The following is a 25,811-nucleotide window of genomic DNA, read 5'->3' on the forward strand; positions in this document are numbered from 1 at the left end:
AGACCTAGGAATTGGACCAGAAACTACACAACTCCTAGAAGAGTTGCATAAAGGCACAGCAATATTTTCTCCATAGGACTCCTAAAGCTCAGAAAATAATGCTAAGAGTTAATAAATGGAATAGCATCAAGTTAAAAAACTTATGCGCAACAAAGGAAACCATTAAGAATTTGAAGACAGAACCTACAGATTGGGAGAGAATCTTTGCTAGTCATCCTCCAGACAGAGGATTAATATACAGAATATATAAAGAACTCCAAAAACTCAACACCAAAAAAATCAAATATCCACATTAATAACTGGACTAATGAACTAAACAGCCACTTCTCAAGATAAAAAATACAAATGGGCCAACATGAAAAAATGTTCAAAATTACTAGCAATTAGGGAAATGCAAATCAAAACTGACTGAAATTTCATTTTACAGAATGGCAGTCATCAAGACTCCAAATAATAATAATATTTGGAGAGCATTTGGAGAAAAAGGAACACTTTTACACTGTTGGTGGGACTGTAAATTAGTACCACCACTATGGAAATCAGTATGAAGGTTCCTCAAAAGACCAGGAATGGAATCACCATATGACCCAGTTATACCACTCCTTGATATTTATCCTAAAGAATCAAAGCAGCATACTAGAACAATTCGTGCATACCCATGTTTATAGCAGCACAATTCATAATAGCTAAACTATAGAACCAGCCTAGGTGTCTGTCAATAGATAAATGGATAGAGAAAATGAGGTATATATACACAATGGAGTTTTATTTAGCCATAAAATGAAATTATGTCATTTACAGAAAAAGGGATAGAACTAGAGACCATTATATTAAGCAAAATAAGCAAAACTCAAAAGATGAAGGGTCATATGCTTTCTGTCATATGTGAAAGCTAGAGAAGAAAAAGTACAAGAAAAGGGTGGGGGGGTCCTCATGAAAATCTAAGGAAGATCAGTAGAATAAAGGAAAGGGACCAGGAGGAGGTGGGAAGAGGGAAGAGGTAATAATAGGGAGGGTTATTGGCTAAATTGTATTGCTATATTGTGTGCATGTACAAATATGTAACAACAAATCCCACCATTATGTACCACTATAATGTGCCAAGAAAAAATGTGGAGAAAAAAAGAAAATCCAATGTATCAGCTATAAGACTTCCATGTATCATAAATTGAAAGTAGCTGCTCCAAATTTTTTGAATTGGGACACTCTAGCCTAAGGATAGATGATCTATATCCATATGGATGATGATATGGGATTAATGCTTCACATAAGGAACAAATTGTTACCGAATCATAAAAGATAGATATAGACTATATTTCAACATTACTATATCCCATAACACTCCATTCAAAGAAATATCCAACTCAAGCCTTGAAAAGAGACTCCTAAAAAATGGAGAATTTTATTGAAACTATGAAAATAATATAAAGACTATAATCTTAATCAGAAACTAAACATTTCAAGAGTTATTTCCTCACAACAGAATATCTTGGTGCCCAGAACAAGATGATGCAACATTTGGTACAAGAAACAAAATATATGCTCTGAAACATAACAGATTTTTAACAGTTTATTATGAAAAAACAATGATAGAAAGCTCCCATATTATCTTCATTTTTCTACCTATAAAAATAATCTAACTTCTCATTGACCCCATGATGGTACAAGAAAACAAACTATAATACAGCACTGGCAGAAAAGGCAATTTTTGTTTCAATAATTAATTTGATAATATTTTATTAGTTTGTTGTTGTTGGGTTTGGTTGTTTTTGTTTTGTTTTGTTTTGTTTTGTTTTGCAGTACTGGGGATGGAACCCAGGGCCTGGTGTGTACTTGACAAGCACTCTACCACAGAGCTACATCCCGAACCCTTTTAATTTTGAGACAGGGTCTCACTAAGTTGTCCAAGCTGGCCTCAAACTTGGAATCATCCTGCCTCAGTCTCTTATGTAACTGGGATTACAGGCATGTACCACTGATTTGTTAGTTTTAAGAATAAACTAAGGTACATATTTTAAAAATCATAATAATAGAATTGTAGCCATCTTACACATTTTGATTATTGTCACATCTGTGTTGAATAGATGTCACATCTGTGTACAAATATTGAAAGGATTTTCATTTTGTCATAGACCATTCTATTTTTCACACAGTCACACACTCATATCTGATCGTGCAATACTGAGATTTAAAACCTCTAATGTCAAACTTTACAACATAAACTGTAAAATCATCACATCACTACCCATTTAGTAGAAAGAAGACTACAGACCATCTGTTTTTTCATATCAGCTAGAACTGACTTAGGAAAATCGAGTACTTATTTCATACCTTCACAAACTCTAGGTAGTCGGTGTTCGTTCTTTCTCCACCAAGTCTAACGGGAACTAAAATAATAACTGCTTTGTCATCTGCATTACCAGAGGTCATGGAAGCACTCTGTTTATCAATTACATCAGAATTGTAAACTGAGGAAAACATAATGAACACATATTCAATTTTAGAAAAGTGATTTTCAGAAGATTTTTACCCTAATTCCCCTGCCCCCTCCACTAGTCAGTCATCTGATGTCTGACATTATTATCAAAGTCTTGGCAAGTTAAAAATATCTACCTCATTTATGTATTCAATTTATACTTACTAAGTAGCTACTATATGGCACGGGAACTTCAGCGGTAGGTAAAACACAAATTCCTGTCCTCTATGAGCATATGCTTTAATGGAAAAATAGACATTAAAATGTAAAACACAAAATATGTCAGATGCTCAAGGTGCTTTAAAGAAAAACAAAGAAAGGTGGACAGGAAATGCTGAGGGGGGAGACAATTTTGAAATAAGGTAATCAGGGAAGTTCTTATAAGATAAAAACATTGAGTCAAAACTTAAAGAAAGTAAGAAACAAGGTAATAAAGATGGTAGGGGAAGAGCCTTCCAGATAGAAAGGTCAGCAAGTACAAAGGTCCTACAGCATAAACAGCTAGCATGTTCTCAGAACAAGAGGTCAATGCCTCTGGAGGGAAGCAAGCGCAGGATACAGCAGTAAGGAATGGGAGTTAGAGATTAGGGAAGAAGTCTTGAAAGACATTGTAAAGACCAGTTTTAGAGTAAGACAGTAAGCCACTGAGGAGTTTTTTGAGAATGGAATATCTGGATCTGATTCATTCCTTTGAAAAGGCTGCTTCCTGTATTGATAACAGACTGTAGGGTGAGAGCTGAAGTGAAGAGAACAGTTAGAAAGCCACTGCAGTTTTCCAGGAAGAGATGACGGTGGCTTAAGCAAAGGCACTCATTGTAAAAATAGGGACTGGTCAAGGGATGTTCGTGTGGAAGTAGTGCAAAGTGACTGTTTCAAATATCTGGAGACTCACTCTTAAATGTTAAGAAGTGAAGGAGAAAAAGTGTGATTCAGGTGACTTGCAGGGGTTTTGGTAGAAGCAAAAGAGTAAAATGGTTTTCACTTACAAAAACACAAAAGACCAGGGAAAGAAGAAACATAGGAAGGAGAACTGGAAATTGAGTTTTAGATATGATCAATTTGAGATGCTTGTTAGACATGCAGGTTGAGTAGGCAGTTAGGAATGTAATAAGGCTAGTGTTTGGGGAGGGAATTACCAGTATATAGATTATATTGAAAAGTCACAATACTGGGTGTATTCAAATCAGTGTAGACAGAAACGGAGATGAAATCTAAAGGCTAAGCACTAAAACACCAATACTTTTAGAAATCAAGGAGGTGAGGAAAAAACCAAGGAGACTGTGAAGGAACAGACAAGAGGTAAAAGGAAAACATTTTCAGTGTTCTAAAAAGCAAGTAACAAAAACAGTACTAGGAGGAGGAAACAATCAACTGTAGCAAATGCAGCTGACAAAGTAATGTTAGAGTTGAGAAGTAACCACTGGGTTTCCCAAGATGAAATTATTGATAAGACCAGTTTTGGTGGGGGGCAGTGACAGCCTAGGTAGAATAATTCAAAAGAAAATAGGATGATTTTTAGAAATAAATACAGACAAACTTTTGTTCAAAATAAACTTATTCAAAACCTGCTTCACCACCCATACTATCAGTTTAACCAAATTAATTCTGCTCTTCTCAGAAGAGCTGATAAAGAAATTCTGCTGCTTTTGTCCTGCTCTTTCCTTTAAATTCCAAATTTACAATGTTATAGAATTTTTCTGATCACCAGCTTCCTCATTTCCCATAGTCTGCCTAAACCAAAGCTAGAAAAGTGTCACAATGATTCTGCCTGATGAAATTGCCTCTTACCTTTAATCTTCACTTGATACACATTTACTTGAGCCCCTGATATTTACTGATGTGTTTTATGCTAGAGAAGACTCTGACTTCAATGCCTAGCTTGGGCTGGGGTTGTGGCTCAGTGGTAGAGTGCTTGCCTAGCATATGTGAGGCACTGAGTTTGATTCTCAGCACCATATATAAATAAATAAAATAAAGGTACATGAACAACTAAAAAATATTTTTTTAAAAAAAGAGTGTCTAGCTCAATTGTTTAGGTGTTCTTCCTCCACCCCGAATATAAGGGCAAACCATAGTTCAATTTTGTTACAGAGTGTTATTTTTGTTACAGTGATGATTCTCACATAAATGATTCTAATAGCCTTCCTCTACCCCCTCAGCAATCACTGATCTACAAGGAGAAAGAGATAATCATAAGGTGATATAACAAGTGAATGACAAGTACAATATTTAACACAAGTATTTCTAAAATGTTATAGAGCACAGAGGAAAAATAACTAATTCTGCCTGATCAGAGTAGGGAAAAGGCATAACCTTCAAATGTGTTTTTAAAAAACAAGTTAAAGTCTGCAAGAGAGATTCTAATAATTAGGGTGTTATGGTTTGGATATGGAATTTCCCCCCAAAAGCTCATGCATTAAGCAATGCAGGAATATTCAAAGGTGAAATGTTAGATTCTGAGAACTGTAACCTACTTGGTGGATAAACCCATTTGATAGATTAATAAACTGGATGGATTACTGGGTGGTAACTATAGGCAGGTGAGGTATGAGAGAAGGAATCATGTCACTGGAGGTATGTCTTAGGGATTATATTTTGTCCCTGGTTCCCTGCATGCAAGCATGTATTACCTGCCTCCCACACTGCATATGAGCTGAGCAGCCTTCTTCCACCATGCACTCTGCCATGATATTCTCACCTCAGGCCCAGAGCAATGGAGTCAGCCAACTCTAGACTGAACCTCTAAAACAATGAGCCCCAAAATAAACTTTTTCTTTTATGAATTGTTCTTATCAGGTATTTTGGTCATAGTAATGAAAACGCAAAGGGACATTCCACAGAGAGGCAATTAATATGCACAGAGGCATGGAGGGAAAAAAAAAATAATAGCATGTCCAAAGAACAGCCTGAAGGTTGACAGTACCTTAATATAGTAAATATGGAAGATAGCATTGGGAAACAATACTAAAAATGTAGCTTGGGACAAATTGTACAGGACTTCATGTGCTTTAAATTCTAAGATAATCTGAGACTAGAGTTAATGGGCAACTAGTTGTAGGTTTTTCTAAATCAAGCAACATGATCAATGTTTTTTGATCAGATAGATCCAAAAGGGAAGAAAGGGAAATCTAGTTAAGGCCCAAGTTATAGATAAGGTATGATGATCTAAATCAATGAGAGCAAAAAAAAAACATAAAAATTAAAAAGGGGAACAGATTTCAGGAACATTTTTAAGAGTAACTGGTAAGTTTTTGTTGACTGGCTAGACAGGAGTGTTGGATAAATATCCAAGAATGAGTAGGTTCTACCTTGAATAACCTGTGCACAAGATCCTCTTTTTTAAGAGAAAATAGAAAATAAAAGCAGGTAAGACAAAGGGAAATCATAGTTTCGTTTTAAACAGGATGACTATGAAGGGTTTGTAGAATATCTAAGTAGAGATATTTGAAGGAGAGCAGAAAACATGAATTACCTCATACTCGGTATAAGGTATAAATAGGATTCATTAAACATGAGTAATAAAAATTTAAAGAACTACAACAAACCACTTATATAATGAGGAACTTTGTACTGTTTGCTTAATTAGAAACTATATATAATGATTAAAGATCAAGGCTGACTGACACCAATAAAAGAACAAAAAGCATTTATAAATTCACTTAATGATTAGTCACTTAAGTACATATTGACACTTACTTTTGGAGGGTGGGGGAACCAGGGATTAAACTCAGGGGCACTCGGCCACTGAGTCACATCCCCAGCCCTATTTTGTATTTTATTTAGAGACAGGGTCTCACTGAGTTGCTTAGTGCCTCGCTAAATTGCTGAGGCTGGCTTTAAATTCAAGATCCTCCTGCCTCAGCCTCCCTAGTTGTTAGGATTACAGGTTTTCACCACCACACCCAGGCACTTACAGGTCTTAACACAGCAAATTTTATTTGTAAAAACCTCCTGACAAATGAACATAGTACTGGCAAACTGTATAGGCTCATCCGAAAAATTACCACTTTTATTTTTATATAGTTATTATTATGGCTTTCTTTAAAAGGAAATTAACCTTAACAAAAGGCCAAACAAAAATACATGTATAATTTGGCAACCAATCTTTCTACACTAGTTAGTTATGAGTAACCTTAAACCTATTAAATATGATTAAAGTACAATTAACTTTACCAAAACTTTAATAGTTTACCCTATTAATAGCTTTTCTATAAAAAATTAAATAAACTTAATAGCATGATATGGCTTATTTTATTCTATAGAAAGTTAAGGACTCTATTTTATCCCTAACAAAGTTTCAAAATTACTATAGATGTTGATCAATGGAAGACCCAAAACAACACAAAAATGCAGATAATAGTTACATCATTACTAGATGAGTTACTGAAGCACCATGAAAAACATATAAAGTTCCTCTAAAATAAACTCAAAATTTTCATTCCTTAAAACATATCCATCAATGAAATGGTACCTGGCACACATGTAGTCCAAGTTTATAACAGTATTAAATTTGTCTATCTCTTTTAAAATAGTCATTTTAAATGCTGGAATTGTTTAGGAAATTTTATTTTAATATTATAATTAAAATTTGTAGTATATATTCAATAAAAATATTTAATAAATACTACCTATATTTACCATGCTCTGTAGGAACAAAAATGTGTAAGACATGGTATCTCTACTTTCAAAATCATTTATAATAACTGGGAAGGCAGATAAACTAAACATGCATGAAAGGTCTAACCAAATAAAACAGTTAAAAATTGGTATTTTATACATTCCTTACCTGTACAATCTTGTGCAACATAAATAGTTATTCCTTGTAAATCAGGGTGTCTTGCTTCTTCGACTGCTTTTCTAAGAAAATAATATACATTATTCTTTAAAATCCGAAATAGCATTTCCGGTTGGTAACTAAAGATTTAGTTAAGAGGAGGAAAAAATGTCATCACTTTCCTGACTTTCCTATTAAACCTATACATCTACTATCAAAAACTACCATCTGAACAATAATTTCTGTCACGGGAGACTATAATTTCCCTCTGTTCTACTCATTTTTACTTTCTGGTTCTCTTGATTAAGAGGCTTATGTCTACATGCTTAAATCAAGGTAGAACCCAATCAGTTTTTACTGTTTCCTCATCATTCACATCAATGTCAATGATTTCTGAATATCAACAGAAATTAGGTTAAATTTTACAAAATTAAATATTACACTAAATTACTCAAAGAACACCAAAGTATACCTTACAAAATACACTTTAAAAATTCTCGAATATACAGTTTTACCTCCTACCCATCCCAAAAAGACAGATTTCTCTTAGCTACTCACCTGGCTACACTAAATGTTTTCTAACCAGTGGTATTACAATATGCTTCAAGGTTTGCTTCACATTAACTTAAATTACTGGCTTGGAATGAATTATTGTGCTTGTCCTCTGGTATACTTATGAAAGTTTTGTTCTCTTCTTTAAATAGTCTTTCCCCATTCATTTCTAAAACCTGCATGAAGCTCAGTCTATAGTTCCAGCTACTTGAGAGGCTGAGACAAGAAGATGACTTGAGCTCACATGTTCTAGACCAGCCTAGGCAACACAATGATGCCCCATCTCAAAAGAAAACAAAACAATAATGAAACAAACAAAAAAGTCTATATAAGTGGCTGGGAATGTAGCTCGGTAATAGGGTGCTTGCCTACCATGCATGAGGTCCTAGGTTTGACCTCCAACATGGCAAATAAATAAATAAATAAAAAGGAAGAGGTGGAGAAGAGAAGAGGAGGAAGACGAAGAAGAAGAAAACCTGTATGACCTGAACAAATGAATTTCTTTTTTTTTTTTTTTTTTTTTTGCGGTGCTGGGAATCGAACCCAAGGCCTTGTGCTTGCAAGGCAAGCACTCTACCAACTGAGCTATCTCCCCAGCCCCACAAATGAATTTCTTAATCTCAAGTCTTAGAATTCTATAAGGAAAAATGCAAATTAAAAAGTATCTCGGGCTGGGGTTGTGCCTCAGTGGTAGTGCTCACCTAGCATGTGTGTGAGGCACTGGGTTCGATCCTCAGCACCACATAAAAATAAATAAAGATACACACACACACACACACACACCAGGCACAATGGTGTACACCTGTAATCCCAGCATTTTGGGAGGATGAGGCAGGAGGACCTTGAGTTCAAAGCCAGCCTCAGTAATTTAGCAAGGCACTAAGCAACTCAGTGAGACCCTGTCTCTAAATAAAATACGAAAAAGGGCTGGGGATGTGGCTCAGTGGTTAAGTGCCCCTAAGTTCAATACTGAATACCAAAAAAAAAAAAAAAAAACTTGAGTAGTGTAACGTTCTCAATGCTGCACATGTTAAAACAACAACAACAACAAAAAGTCACTTATCTGAAAAGGGAAATTATGCAAACCAGGGAAATACAAATATTTTTATTTAACTGTAGCTTTATATTTCTTTAACCTAAAATGTTCTACTATGCATGATCCTGTGGGTTAGTATAAAAGATGAATTGGAAAATGATGGCTCATAGGCCAAACACAACTTGTAGCCTCTTTGTATACCTGCAAGTATGATTTTGACACTTTTAAGGAATTAAATGAAAAAGAAGAAAAGTGAGCAGTAAAAACCTTATAATATCTGCAAGGCCTAAAATATTTACTACTTAACAGAGAAAGTTTGCTGAGCCCTGGAACATCTAAGGGAAGAAACTATGCTTTCTTGTTTAGGCTTTTACAAAATGTCTTATAAAGTTGAAATTCATACATTAACAATCCAATAAATAACATAAGGTAAATACTTTTCAACAGTAAGCATCTGACCTATAAAATAAAAAAGCATGACAATATGCAAAAATGCTTTGTAATAATTTCAAATTTACAAAAGATTATAAATGGAGAAAATTTATCATAACATATTAAGATGATATATTGATGATTTAGTTTATAATAATGGGATATACAACAAATAATACAATTTTTTAAAAGTGACATTCAAATAAATGGCATGTAAAAGCTAAAGTATGAAATTTGACTTTCGACTTTTTTCTAACTACCCTGAATGTCACATACCCTTTACTTTTACTATGATATAATTATAATATTAATAGTGCCATACATTTGCAATTCACAAGAATCTGATGTGTGCAAAGAAACGTTGAAAACATCAATTTTAGTTCTTGACATTTCATTACACTATCAGTACATTACAGCCCCCAGGTTACAAAAAAAAAAAAACCTATAACATTGTTCACGTCCCAAGGTTGAAAGAGATGTTAGTTTTTAGAACATTTCAAGAAAGTGGCGTAATAAGAACTTGTTTAGAAAGAGATCTTGAATATCTGTACCTATGAGCAACCACAAACAAAAGCAAGAGCAAGAAATGAAAAATTTGTATGTAGATAAATGTAACTAGAGCCATAGTATGTCATTCTTCCATATTAGCAAATGAAATCTCCTTTATGAACATTCTTATACTAGACTTTAAAAGTTTCAACTTATATATACACATAGTAAAAGTCAGTATCTCTAAGCCTAAAGACCTCTGTCACAAGATCAAAGACTTCTAAACAATTTTACCTTAAAATGTGAGCAACAACAGCTGGTCCATACCAATCTCCAGCTTTTTTCCCAGACTTCTTCCCATATTCTATTAACTGATGTAAGCCAAAGAGAGCCAATGGGGAATCACCAAACCAAGAGATAATTTTCCTGTGACAAATTTCATTTTGCATCTCCTGATCGTTAGAATATTTCCCAATTGCTTCCTTCAGAGAAATTGTTGGAGTTTTGAGTTCTCTGTCCCCTGAAAGGGATGCTTCAAATGATGATGTAAATTTTTTAACAGTGTGGGAAGTCCATGATTCAGAATCTGAATTTTCAATGTTCAATGCATCAGGCCAGGTCCAAGCTATAGTAATTACAAGAAAAAGTATTCAGATCTTTTAAATAGACAAACTTTAACAATTCTACTAAAAGAAGTTTGTAGCAGTTAAAGTCATATTGGTTACTAAAATAAAACAGAAAACTCAGAAATAGGCAAATACAGAGAGACAATAAGTGGATTAACAGCTACTAAAGGAGAGATACTAGGAATGGTTGCTAATGTGTGTGAGGTTTCTCTGGGGATGATTAAAATGCCCTAAACATAGATAACAGTGGCTGCAGGAATGTAAATATACTAAAAACTACTAAATTGTTCACTTTAAATGAGTGAATTTATGGTATGTATATTATATCCCAATGAAAATGCTTTCAAAAGAAAAACAAAAGTATGTGTAGAGACAATGTCTTCTTCAATGATGTTTAAATGTGAGTGGTCATATTATTCTCAGGACTTTTCTATAATCTCCAAATTTTCTGAACTGGGAATATATTACACATAATCAAAATAACTACAAAAAAAATAAAATAAAAAATACTAAGTTCAGAAACAAATGTACAATTCTGCAATATGCTCTTTTTTCTTTTCTTTACCAATGCTCAGCACTGTATTTTATTACCAGACTGTTTATCAAACATCCAGTCTTAACTCAATAAGCATATGTACTAACATTTATAGTACTCATGAATGGGTATCTTTAGAAAGTGAATTTGTTCTGATTATATATTAAAAGAGAAATCTTTCCACAGAAATTTTAAATTTTCTTCAAAAAAATTTTTTTATATATTCCCTCAGAATAACTTAATCATTGTTTAGACAGTAATACCAATTCTCTAGGACAGGAAGCTAATAAATGAAGTCATAAAAAAAATCACAGTTCTAAAAAAAATCAAATATATTCATTACTTCACTGTTTTTAAAAAGATATCTCTAAACATACATGTCATTTCAAAGTTAATAAAGTAAGTCATAGCTTCAGAGACCTAGTCAGAACTATGATAAATACTCTAATCCTTGCCCTTGATTACATAAAACTGCAAATAAATCATCCCAGAAAGTCAGCTTAAAATTTCTTTCTCCTTGTTTTATTTACTCCACTCTTAAATAGACATTCTCTCTAAATAATATCATCAATAATCTCTACATAAGGATTATTAAATATTTGCCATGAAGTTCAGGGACATTGTCTAACACTTTGTCTGTCTGTCTGTTTTTGTGCTTTGGTACTGGGGATTGAACCGAGAGGCACTTAACCACTGAGCTACATACCCACCCCTTTTGAGACACATCTCACTAAGTTGATTAGGTTCTCACTAAATTGCTGAGGCTGACTTTCAACCTTTGATCCTCCTGCCTTAGCCTCCCAAGTTACTGGGATTACAGGTGTGAGCCACCCTGCCTGGTTGTCTAACACTGAAAAAAATCTGTGGCAGGGGATGTGGCTCAGTGGTTAAGCACCTCTGGGTTCAATTCCTAGTACCAAAAAAAAAAAAAAAATTGATAGTATTTAGTAATAGCTAGAGACAATTGCCTTAAATGGTAAAATAAAATGCTCTTTCCAATATACACATTTGTCCATTAAAAGAGGTTCTAATAGGGGCTGGGGTTATGTCTCAGTGGTAGAGTGCTTGTCTAGCATATGTGAGGTACTGGGTTCAATTCTCAGCACTTCATATAAATATATAAAATAAAATAAAGGTCCATCAATGACTAAAACAATTTTTTAAATGTACTAATAGAAGGCAGTACATTAGGAAAAAAATATATAAGTATCAAAGACATTTTTAAAGACAAAGCATTATTGAGAATATGCTTAATTTAATATAATTGATTACAGTCATATTTATTAAGACAAAAACTTCAAATAATTATTGATACACAGAAAATAAACCAGAATGAGAACTTGAGATTTAAAAAATACTAATTATTCTCCAAAGTTATACTGACCTGCCCAGGACTTACTAAATTGGAGATACACCTAAGAATTCAATCAAAAGGGAAATAAACAATAACAACCAAAAAATCTAAAGCCTACTAGTTTGAATTAACAATTCACAGTAGCAGGAAGAATAAGTCATATTTATTCAAAGTTTGAAAGGAGAATTTTTGAAGTTTATGTATAAGACATGTATAGCCCAGTTCAATAAAAATTTAATATGCTGGTTAACTACAACTTTAGAAAACATCAGGGAGTCAAGAAAACTAACCTCAGGGAATTTTATGGAACATGCAAGCTTGGAGCTCAAACTTAAAAGCAACAGAGATGTGATTTACCTCTACCAAGAAAGTGTAGTATGAGTCCTTGGGCCAACAGCATCTGGCCAGTTCTCAATGTACATCCCCAACCACAATCTGTTGTCAAAGCTGAGCCTTCTATTTGAGGAAATTCTTCCCTGTAGGTCAGCCATATTCTAGAAATGAAATCTTTCCGAAATTCTTCTACGTTTCCCGCAATTACGTGATCTTCTATTGTACGTGCTGATCTTGCAGGTAACATTTTATTTTCATCTACAAAATAAAATTACAAACTATAGTCTTGAGACAGGCAAAGATGTGTTGATAATGGCAATATATTAGCATTATTGTCTTAAGTTGTGGATTACATAACAACCTTTCTAATATTTTTTTCTTATTTAAAAGGAAGGTTAATTTTATTCTGCTTAATCAGACTGTTAGGAAAATCAAATGATGAATCTGAAATGTTTTAAAATTTGGAGGTAACTAATATAAGGTATAATACTATTATTAACAATAATATCCTTTTCCATATACAATCAACTCTTTGGTGAAAGGATAATGTAAAATATCTTTTCTTTTAACCTCATTTGGCTCAGGTTACACATATTAAAGCTCTCTGAAATGTGATGTACAAAAATGTTATGACTTGTCAATATGTAAAAATGTACGTGATCATATAAGCTAATCCTTAAAATCAACACTGTATTGTATAAATTACTCAAATAAAGTCAAAACGAGTCAAAGAATATAAAATTCTTAAAGCATAATATCATTTTATGTTCAAATAAATCTTACAAAATGTGTTGCCTCCCACATATATCATTTTTAAAGGCTTTTTCAAATTGAAAAAGCCTTTAATACAAGTTCAAAAGCTATGACCACTGTTTACCCAATAATTTACAAAACACTATTGCTCAAAATGAACTACCATTCCTTGAGTTCTCCCAGAGAAAAGGTCTTACTCATCTTTCAACCTCAGCACACAGCACAGTGAGTAGCATAAATAAGATCCTAGCAAACATTAGTTGCTTTGTGTGGGTATATGGGTGGATGCGTGAGTGAATAGAGAATTCTACCTACAACTCTCAATTCCAAGGAGATCTATTTCCAGCATCCCTCTGGAGGATGCCAAAAGTTATAAGTTTTATTATGCATTTATTGGTTACTCTTTCTACACCCATTTCTCTCTTTAAGCTCACTATGAAAAAATTACATATATTCAGCTTAAAGGAGCTAAACTGCAACATCCAGTTTTGATGATAATAAATAAATGTCAATTCCCTATTATCAATGACTTTCTCTCAATATTATGGAGAATTTTTAACTGCTAAATAATAAATGATATTTGTTGTCCTATTAGCCCACCACTATAATACTGCCCTCACCATTCCACTCTTCAACTTTTATTTTGTCAAAATCTTAATTAATGATACCCATAATTTTTACCTACATTTGCCTCCCTTCCAGCTTTCAAATACTCTAGAAAAGGAATATGTTTATCTTCAGCACCAGAGTTCAGCTCATATTAGATATGCAATAAACATTTGTTAGGTAAATGTAAGATAAATGAAAATAAAGAAGGTAGTCATTTGTTTTTGTTGTTGCTACTGTTATTGATTTTCTTTGCTCTGTTTTGTTTTATTTTTTAATGAGGGGGATAGACTTAAAATCACAGCTTTACAAAGAATGGGGAATGTTTCAAAAAACCACTATAAAGAATGGGAAAGAAAGCTGAGAAACAAAATAGATGAGAACTGCTATTAATACTGAGGGCTTAATTAATTAATACCACAATCAAAAATAATGAGACATATGATAATTTTCACTATGAGAAATAACTGGATGAAAAAACAAACTGTAAAATTCCAAGAGTACAGTTACTGTAATTATTTGATATGGTATAAAATAAGCATGCATGTGTCTTCAAAAGGATATTGAAAGTTGGAGAAATAATGGAAAACATCGTATTAAAAGTGAGCAGGCACATCTTGAGAACTAAATGGAATTATGGAACTACTACAAGTGAAATATAACTGAATACAGAGACTTGGTATAGAATTTAACTGCAAATTACAGGACAGTTCAGGAGATAATTAAGGAGCCAGAATTAAGAAATAAAGAAAGAACATAGGGGCTGGGGAGATAGCTCAGTTGATAGAGCTGGTAGAGTGCCTCACAAGCACAAGGCCCTGGGTTCAATCCCCACCACCAAAAAAAAAAAAAGAAAGAACATAGCAGAGTGCGACAAGGTAACCAAAAATATGAAAACACAAAAAACTGCAGAGAATGAAGAAATGTGTAACAGAAGATTTATCAGCTATGCAGATAAATCTAGGGGTTGGGAAGTGTACAGTGAACTTTATCAATGGGACGTGACAGTGGGGTTTCCTAAGCTCCTTCCCTTCTTTGGGGTGGAGGCAGTTATCTAGGACAGAAACTGGGAGGAGCAGAGATTCTCAGTGTGTTAGGGGATTGAGTGACTGAGTTGGGGCAGAAACTCCCTAGCAGTTAGAGGTCGGTCAGTCAGTTTCTCTCTCTCTCTCTCTCATTGTTGCTGGGGCAGGTGGTCCACAGGCTCTTATTCCTTGGAGGTCACGGGAACCATAAGATCCACCACCCTATTGCTAGGACTAAATTCACTGTCAAACCAGGAAATGAGCTTGACAAAGTGGTCACTGAGGGCAATGCCAACCCCAACATCAAAGGTGGAAGAGTGGGGAGTAGGGGTTCATGCCTGTAAATCCAGTGACTTGAGAAGCTGAAGCAGGAAAGTTGCAGGTTCAAGGCCAATCTATGCAACTTAGCAAGGTCCTAATTAAAATAAAAATGGCTCAGGATATAGCTCAGTGATACAGCATTTGCTTAATATGCACAAGATCTAGATCTCAAAATAAAAAAAAAAAAGGGGGTCGGGGATGTGGCTCAGTGGTTAAACACCCATGGGTTCAAACCTCACCACTAACACCAAATTAATTAATTAATAAGAGGGGTTATTATTGTTATAGTTGCAGGAGATGACCTGGTCCTCACTGTAGCCCAGGATGCCTGTTAGTGGGCCTGGAGAGAAAAACTTCACATCCTAAAGGAACAATGTCTTACACAGAACACAAAAAGCACTATTTAAGATGTACAAAGGAGGAGATCCAAGGTGGTGGAATAGAGGAAGGTTGCATTCTTTGTCACTCCATGACTTGGGATTCAAGCAGAGGAAATACTGTTTCTCTGTGAGGCAGTCATCACTGTCCAAAGATCCCCTACTGTTTATCCCTCAATTCATCCACTGCAATCACCTGCTGTCTACCACCATATCACCTGCCTTCTGAATGCAGATTGCACTTGGACTGCCACCTATCATCTGCCATTTGCTCAATTTGTCCTCCTCTTACCTGCCCACTGCCTACCTTTCACCCACCCATCATTGGCAGCCCACCAGCCAAGCCCACCATTAGTCTACACACCACTTGCAGACCACTAGCAGATCTTCCACAGTCCACTAATGTCTGGAAGTCCATTGTCACGGTACCCACATGTCTGGTGACACACAGACATGGCCATCTTGGGACACAGGCCAGGGCCTGCAGATTTGCCACCGCAACCACCTCCATCTTGGCGTGCAGTCACCTAAGTCTGGGGACACAGGCCTGGGCCTGGAGATATATTGGAGTACCTACAGGTCTGGTTGCACCTGAGGTCTTTCTGCTGGGCGTGCTCGTGGTCGCCATTTGGCAGTCTTTTTGCAGGGTTGCTCCTTTATGTGATCAAATCCCTGGTGGTCTCTCTGCAAGTTGAAAGGGCATTGAGATATTGGGACTGCAGCAAGGCAGGGCTTGGGAAAGCTGAAGCCCAGGTTCATCAGATTACAGCTGGGTTTGTATGGGCCAGTCTGAGTCTGGCAAGCCTGTGGAAAGCCAGAGACTAGGGGCAATTCCCTGGGGGAAGCACAGGTTGAAGAAACTGGAGAAAACTGGGTTCTCTCCAGCACAATGAGTCCTGAAGTGTGCAGAGTTGGAAGGGGCCAGCTGCAACAGGTGGGAAGACTGGAAAAGGGTGTGAGGGCATCTTGCTATCAGCACACCCACAGAACTGTTCCAGAACCCACCAGACTGAAGCTAAAATCAAACTTCAAACAAACTCTCCTATCTGCAGAGAAGAAAAGCTGAGAAATTTTTTGAAAGTCAGTGGAGGCAATCATTCAATTTTCCATTGAGACTTCCCCTTTTTTTTCCCCCTCTCTCTCATACCTCTACCATCTTTGAATCCAAATATTATTCATGTATCAATTTATTGAGGAATGGGAGGTCTGAATAGTATATTTCAATTCTTATATTTTTACTTTTTTTAAATCTGTATATATTTTTTCACTCAACGGTCTCCCCTTGGTTCTCTTTCTCACTTCTCTCATATTAACAGTCAACCTCTATTAATTCCTCCCTCATTCTTACTATAAATTTTTACCTCTATCCTCTCTCCTCCCTCATAAACATCACACCTTACACTACTTCTGTTCACTCATTGTCCATCATTTGAAACAGTAAACACTTTTAGCAAACTTAAGGTTTATATTGTAGACAACAATTGAACACATCATTTCTGTTTAATGAGACAAAACCGTAGACTCCTTAATAGGAGTCACTCGGTTTAAGGTTGTATATTGTTTGCATTGGGTGTTGTTAATATTGGTCTCCCCCTTAAAGGTAAGGGACTGGAAGCCTTCAGGGACACTATAAGACTACAGGGTAAAACTATACTGTACTAGATCCATACCACTAGATGAGAAGACACAAACAACATGAAAAAAACAAAGGAACAAAGTACCTCAAACAAACCAAGATGTTCCAACAATAGAATCCACAGACAACACAGTAGAAGAAATGTCAGAGAAGGAGTTTAGAAAATATATAGATTGATCTTTAAAATAAAGGATGATATATAGAGAAATTACAGGAAGTGAAAGATCACTTCAGTAAAGAGGCAGAGAGTATAAAAAGGAATCAAGCAGAAATCCTCAAAATGAAGGAAATAATAAACCAAATTAAAAATTTAATGGAAAGTATCACCAACAGACTAGACCACTTAGAAGACAGAACCTCAGACAATGAAGACAAAATATATACTCTAGAAGATAAAGTTGACTGAACAGAGAAGATAGTAAGAAACCATGAACAGAACTTCCAAGAAATATGGGATAACATGAAAAGACCAAATTTAAGATTTATCAGAACAGATGAAGGTGTACAGATAAAAACCAAAGGAATACACAATCTTTTCAATAACATAATATCAGAAAACTTCCCAAATCTAAATAATGAAATGGAAAATTAACTACAAGAGGTATACAAGACCCCACATTTACAAAATTAGAGCAAACCCACACCAAGGCACATTATAATGAAAATGACTAACATAAAGAATGATAATAAAATATTTAAACACTGGAAAGGGAAAAAAAATCAAATTATATGTGGGGGAAACCACTATGGATTTCAGCTGATTTCTCAACCCACACCCTCAAGGCCAGGTGGTCCTGCAATAATATATCAAGCTCTGAAAGAGAATGGATGCCAACTGAAAATTTTATATCTAGCAAAATTAAGCTTCAGATTTGAAGATGAAATAAAAGCCATCAGAAGTTGGGGATATAGCTCTAAGGCCCTGGGTTCAATCCCCAGTACCGCAAAAAAAAAAAAAAAAAAAAAAAAAAAAATCCATGATAAATAAAAGTTAAAAGAATTCACAACTAGAAAGCCTGAGTTACAGAACATTCTCAGCAAAATATTCCATGAGGAGGAAATGAAAAAAAAAAAAATCCAGCAAAGGGAAGAACTATACTAAAAGAAAGGTCAATCAAAGGAGAAACTAAAAATAAACCAAAATGACCAGGAATATAAATCATATCTCAATAATAACCCTGAATGTTAATGGCCTAAATGCATCAATTAAAAGACAGACTGGCAGATTGGATTAAAAAAAAAAAAAAAAAGACTCCACAATATGCTGTCTTCAAGAGACTACCTCCTAGGAAAAGACATCCACAGATTGAAGGTGAAAGGTTGGGAAAATACGTATCACTCACATGAATTGCGTAAACAAGCAGGGGTTTCCGTCCTTATATCAGACAAAGTGGACTTCAAACCAAAGTTAGTCAGAAGGGATAAGAAGGACATTTCATACTGTTTGAAGGAATCATACATCAACAAGACATAACGATCGTAAATATATATGCCCCAAACAATGGAACATTCACATACACCAAACAAACCCTTCTCAATTTCAAGAATCAAATAGAAACCAGAACACAGTAATAATGGGTGACTTTAACATACCTCTCTCACCACTGGCTAGATCTTCAAAACAAAAACCAAACAAACTATAGAATGAAATAATACAATCAATGATTTAGACTTAACAAGACATATATAGAGTATTTCATCCATCATCAAGCGAATACACTTTCTTTTCAGTCGCACATGGATCCTTCTCTAAAACAGACCATATGTTATGCCACAAAGCAACTCTCAGAAATATAAAAAAATAGACATACTACCCTGCATTCTATCAGACCATAATGAAATGAAACTATAAATCAACAATAAAATAAAAAATACAATCTACTCCAACACCTGGAGAATAAATAGTATGCTATTGAATGATGAATGGATAAAAGAAGAAATCAGATATGAAATAAAAAATACTTAGAGGTAAATGAGAACACCAATACAACATACCAAAATCTCTGGGGCATGAAGGTAGTGTTAAGAGGAAAGTTCATTGCATTAAGTTCATACATTAAAAGAATAAAAAGTGAACAAATCAATGACCTAACATTACATCTCAAAGTCCTAGAAAAAGAAGAAAAAATAACCAAAGGCAGAAGACAGGAAATCATTAAAATCAGAGATGAAATCAAAACAAAAGAAACAACTCAAAAAGTTGACAAAACGAAAAGTTAGTTCTTTGAAAATATAAATAAAATTGATAAACCCTTAGCTACACTAACGCAGAGGAAGAAAGAAAACTCAAATTACTAAAATTTGTTATGAAAAGGAAATATTAAGATGGACACTACTGAAACACCAGAAGATTAGAACCTATGTTGAAAATTTATACTCAAATAAAATAGAAAATCTCAAAGACATTAACAAATTTCTAGAGACATACGATCTACCCACACTGAAACAGGAAGACATACACAATTTAAACAGATCAATTTGAAGCAATGAAATAGAAGACGCCATCAAAAGCCTACCAACCAAGAAAAGCCCATGATCAGATGGATTCCCAGCCAAGTTCTACAAGACCTTTAAAAAACAATTAACACCAATACTCCTCAATTTATTCCATGAGATAAAAAAGGAGGGAATTCTTCCAAACTCATTCAATGAGGCTAGTATCACCCTTATATCAAAACCAGACAAAGACACATCAAGGAAAGAAAAATTCAGACCAATATCCCTCATGAACATACATGCAAAAATTCTCAATAAAATTCTGGCAAATCACATAGAAGCACATATTAAAAAGATAGTGCACCACAATCAAGTGGGATTCATCCTAGGGATGCAAGGTTGGTTCAACATACAGAAATCAGTACATGTGATACTTGACATCAACAGACTTAAAGACAAGAACCATAGGATTATCTTAATAGATGCAGAAAAAAGCATTTGACAAAATACAGCACCTCTTCAAGTTCAAAACACTAGAAAACACTGTAAAAGCTATCTATGCTAAGCCCAAGGCCAACATCATTCTAAATGGAAGAAAAATTGAAAGCATTCCCTCTAAAAACTGGAACAAGATATGAATGCCCTCTTTCACCACTCTTATTCAACATCGTCCTTGAAACTCTAGCCAGAGCTATCAGACAGACAAAAGAAATGACAGGGATACAAACAGGAAAAGAAGTACTCAAACTATCACTATTTGCCCATGACATGATTCTATATTCAGAAGATCTAAAAAGTTCCACCAGAAAATTTCTAAAACTCATAAATGAATTCAGCAAAGTAGCAGGATATAAAATCAATACCAAAAAATTAAATGCATTCCTATGCATAAGCAATGAATTCACTACAAGAGAAATTAGGAAAACTACCCCATTCACATTAGTCTCAAAAATAATAAAATACTTGGGAATCAATCTAACGAAAGAGGTGAAACACCTCTACAATGAAAACTTTGGAACACTGAAGAAAGAAATGGAAGAATATCTTAGAAGATAGACAGGCAGAATTAACACTGTCAAAATGGCCATACTATCAAAAGTGTTATATAAATTTAATGCAATTGCTATTAAAATCCCAATGACATTCTTCACAGAACTAGAAAAAGCAATCATGAAATTCATTTGGAAAAATAAGAGATACAGAATAGCCAAAGCAATCCTTAGCAAGAAGAGTGAAGCAGAAGGCATCACAATACCAGACATTAAACTACTACAGAGCAATAGTAACAAAAACAGCACGGTACTGGCACCAAAATAGACATGGTACAAAACAGAAGACACAGAGAGACAAACCCACATAATAGAGTTATGTCATACTAGAAAAAGGTGCCAAAAACATACGTTGGATGAAAGAGAGTCTCTTTAACAAAAGGTCCTGGGAAAATTGGAAATCCACATGTAACAAAATGAAATTAAACCTCCATCTCTCACCCCGCCCAAAAATCAATTCAAAGTGGGTCAAAGACTTAGGCATGGGCTGGGGATGTAGTTCAGTGGTAGAGCACTTGCCTTACATGTGTGAGGTACTGGGTTCGAACATTAGCACCACATAAAAAAATAAAATAAAGGTACCGTGTCCATCTACAACTTAAAAAAAAAAAAAAAAAAGACTTAGGCACTAGAACAGAGACCATACACTGGGCCTAATAGAAGAAAAAGTAGACCCAAATATTTATCACAGTGGCTTAGGACTTGACTTCCTCAATAAGGCTCCTAAAGCGCAAGAAATAAAATCAAGGATCAATAAACAGGATGGATTCAAACTAAAAAACTTTTTCTTAGCAAAGGAAACAATCAATAACATGAAGAGAGAGTCTATAGAATGGGAAAAAAATCTTTACCACACTCACCTCAGATAGAGCACTAATCTCCAAGAATATAAAGAAGTCAAAAAACTTAACACCAAAAAAAAAAAAACCAAATAACTCAATCAATAAATGGGCTAAGGAACTGAACAGACACTTCACAGAAGAAAAAATACAACAAGGAACATAGGAAATATAGGATCAACAAACATAGGAAAAATGTTCTTCATCTCTTGCAAATAGAGAAATGCAAATCAAAACCAAGATTTCATCTCGCTCCAGTCGGAATGGCAATTTTCAAGAATAAAAGCCATAATTAGTGTTGGCAAGGATGTGGGGGAAAAGGTACACTCATACATTGTTGGTGGGACTGCAGATTAGTGCAACTACTTTGGAAAGTAGTGTGGAGATTCCTAAGAAAACTTGGAATGGAACCACCATTTGACCCAGCTATCCCACTCCTCAGTTTATACCCAAAGGACTTAAACGCAGCATACTTCAGTTACACAGCAACATGAATGTTTATAGCAACTCAATTCACAATAGCAAAATTATGGAACCAACCTAGATGCCCTTCAACAGATGAATGGAAAAAGAAACTGTGGTATATATATACAATGGAATATTACTCAACCTTGAAGAATGAAATTATGGCATTTGCAGGTAAATGGATGAAACTAGAGAATAGCATGCAAAGTGAAATAAGCCAATCCCAAGAAACCAAAGGTCAAATGTTTTCTCTGATAAATGGATGCTGATCCATAGTAGGGTAGGGGGGACTGGTAGGGAAGAATGAAGGAACTCTGGACTGTGCAGAGGATGTGCTTTCCAAAGTGGTGTGCCTTTGAGTATAAGGGCCTCGCCAACCCCGTGAATATCAAAACAACTTCTAGAAAACTATAACAGGGTGGTTTGGAGTTATACTCCTTAAAAAAAGATAATCCATAAAATGGATTAAAAAAAAAAAACAGAAATAAGATATTCTTCTAGCTAATGGTCAATTCCCCTCACTGCTTTCCGCATGCAGACATTTTAAGTAAATAGCAAATGCTGTATTTCAAAATATTCTGAGGGCACAGTATTTCTACAATAAGAATATAGTACATATATTTATAATGGACAAATACTAAAAACAATCAAATATCTGTCAATGGTAGAATGAATAATTGGGACAATTCATACTATGAAATATTACACAGCAGTAAAAATAAAGTAGAACTATATAACAACATGAACAGAACTCAAAAATAGAACTGTGAAAGCCATAAACAAGTTGTTATGGTTTAGATATGAGGTGTTCCTCAAAAGCTCATGTGTGAGACAATGCAAGAAAGTTCAGCAGTGAAATGACTGGGTCATGTTCTTAATGTAATCAACGAATTAATTCCCTAACGGAGATTAACTAAGTGGTAACTGTAAACAGGTAAGGTGTGACTGGAGGAAGTGGGTCATAAGGGCTTGCCTCTGGGTATAAATTTTGTCTGTGGTAAGCGGGGCATGTTCACTCTCTCCCTCCCCACCCCTCCTTCTTGGTACCATATCCTGAGCCACTTTCCTCCGCCACACCCTTCCACCTTGATGTGCTGCCTCAGCTCAGGCCCAGGGCAATGGAGTTGGCCACCTATAGACTGAGACCTCTGAAACTATGAGCCCCCAAATAAAACTTTTTCTCCTCTAATTGTTCTTTTCAGGTCTTTTGGTTACATCAGTGAAAAAGTTGACTAAAGAACAAGTCAGAGAAACAAACTATAACTTGATTCCATTTACAAAGATGTTTTAAAAAACAAAATACTAAATAATCAAGGCCACTTCAAGACAGTGAGAATTTTTTTGAAATAAGGAGGAATAGAATAGAGAAGTACAAAAAGATTTAAAAGTTACTCATAATGTTGTATTTCTTATGTTGGTATAATTTTATTCCTTCTTTTGAAAATGTATATTTAAGTTTTTATCTTGTTATGATTCATACCTTTAATTTTTTAATTTGCAAAATTATTAAAATAACAAAAAATAAGTGTTTTTTATATTATAATAAGTCCCCTCATTGTTTAAGCAATTTTGAAGTGGACCGCCAGCTTATTTGCATCAAACAGCACCCTTTCCAATTTGATATCTATTATGTTTTGAATGTCCCTCAAAAGCTTAAGTATTGAAGGCTTGATCCCTAGTGCAAGTGTTCAGAGGTGACTGGATTATAAGGGCTCTAACCTCATCTATGGATTAATCCATTGGTGTATTCATAGCCTAATGAGCAACTGAGAGATGGCACAAACTTAGGAGGTGGGGCCTAGTTGAAATGAATATGTCACACCACCCTTGAAAGGTATATTTTGTCTCAGGACAGTCCCTCCCTATCGCTCTCCAGGTGACCAGCTTTGCTCCACCATGTGCTCCCTGTCATGATGTTCTGCCTTACCACAGGCCCAGAAACAATACAGCCAAGTCACCAAGGACTCAAACCTCTTAAACCATGAGCCAAAGTCTTTCTTCCTTCTAGGTTATTGTTTTGTTTTGTTTTGTTTTGTTTTGTTTTTTAAAAAGTCCACAAATGCTTCATTTATTTATTTAAACAATTGGGTTTTTTTTTCCAGATGTTGACAGACCTTTATTTATTCATTATTTATATGTGGTACTGAGAATCAAACCCAGTGCCTCATACACAACCCCAGTCCCTCCTTTTAGGTTGTTTATCTCAGGTATCTACATCAGAATCATGGAACGCTGACTAACACAATCTTTCTCTATAATTCTGTAATAGTCTATATTTCTGCTTTATCACAAATATCATAAAGGTTTAATTTTTGCTAGTTTGTTAGGGTATTTTTATCTTTTGTTTTTATTTTTTTGGTGGTATTGGGGATTGAACCCAGGCCTGGTACATGCTGGATAGGCCCTCTACCACGAAGCTACAACCCCAGCCCTTGCTGGTTTATTATAAAAGATATGATAATGAATACAGATGAAAAAGTACAAAGAGTGAGCTCCAAAAAGATCCTGAGTATAAGAGCTTATGTCACTGTGGGGCAGAGGTACACTAACCTCCCAGCAGCAGACGTATGTGTTCACTAACCCACTCTCCAAACCCTGTGCTTCAAGGATTTTTATGAAGTCTTCATCTTATAGGTGTGATCAATTATTAACTCAAACTCCAGTTCCTCTGCCTTCTCAGAGGAGTAGAATTGGGGTTGAAAGTTCTCATTCCCTCTAAAAACTGGACCAAGACAGGAATGCCCTCTTTCACCACTCCTATTCAACACAGTCCTTGAAACCCTAGCTAGAGCAATTAGACAAAAGAAAGAAATTAAAGGGATACAAATAGGAAAAGAAGAGCTCAAATTATCCCCAACTGTCCATGACATGATTCTAAATTTAGAAGATCAAAAAAATTAAAAACTCCACCAGAAAGCTTTTAGAACTCATAAATGAATTCAACAAAGTAGCAGGATATAAAATTAATACCCATAAACCAGTTGCATTCTTGTACACCAAAGACGAATCAACTGAAAGAGAAATCAGGAAAACTATTCCATTAACTATAGTCTCAAAAAAAAAAAAATTGGGAATCAATCTTAACAAAAGAGGTGAAACATCTCTATAATGAAAATTATAGAACACTATAAAAAGACATGGAAGAAGACCTCAGAAGATGAAAAGCGCTCCCATGTTCTTAGGCAGAATCAACATTGTCAAAATGGCCGTACTACCAAAAGCACTATACAGATTTAATAAGATTCCTATTAAAATTCCAATGATGTTCTTCATAGAATACCAAACCAATCCTTAGTGAGAAAAGTGACACAGGAAGCATCACAACAGCAGACCTTAAATTATACTACAGAGCTAAAGTAACAAAAATGGCATGGTATTGGCACAAAAACAGACATGAAGGCCAGTGGAACAGAACAGAAGACATACAGTCATACCAACTTTAATACAGATATCTCAGGGCTGTGATTGTGGCTCACCAGTAGAGCACTTGCCCAGCACGTGTGAGGCACTGGATTTGATTCTCAGCACCACAGAAAAATAAGTAAAATAAGGGTATTGTGTCCACCTACTACTAAAAATTTTTAAAATACTGAATTGTTTAATATTTTTTTTAAAATACAGATATCTCATACTAGACAAAGGTGCCAGAAACATACATTGGAGGAAAGATAGCCTATTCAACAAATGGTGCTGAGAA

At 35.0% G+C, this 25,811-nt stretch overlaps 1 protein-coding gene across 11 annotated transcripts in view; it reads right to left on the minus strand.

The window, feature by feature from the left end:
* Positions 1-25,811, minus strand: part of Atg4c (autophagy related 4C cysteine peptidase) — a 96,927-nt gene that overhangs the window by 33,636 nt on the left and 37,480 nt on the right. For all 11 annotated transcript variants that reach the window (XM_047529099.1, XM_047529070.1, XM_047529079.1 and 8 more), the window contains 4 exons: positions 12,632-12,865; positions 10,054-10,384; positions 7,263-7,333; positions 2,332-2,468 (listed from right to left, as the gene is read on the minus strand). In XM_047529099.1, coding sequence (XP_047385055.1) covers positions 2,332-2,468; positions 7,263-7,333; positions 10,054-10,384; positions 12,632-12,865 — 773 coding nt within the window. The remainder of the gene's footprint in view (positions 1-2,331; positions 2,469-7,262; positions 7,334-10,053; positions 10,385-12,631; positions 12,866-25,811) is intronic.

This window comes from Sciurus carolinensis, chromosome 1 (genome assembly GCF_902686445.1).
Source record: "Sciurus carolinensis chromosome 1, mSciCar1.2, whole genome shotgun sequence".
NCBI lineage: Eukaryota > Metazoa > Chordata > Mammalia > Rodentia > Sciuridae > Sciurus > Sciurus carolinensis.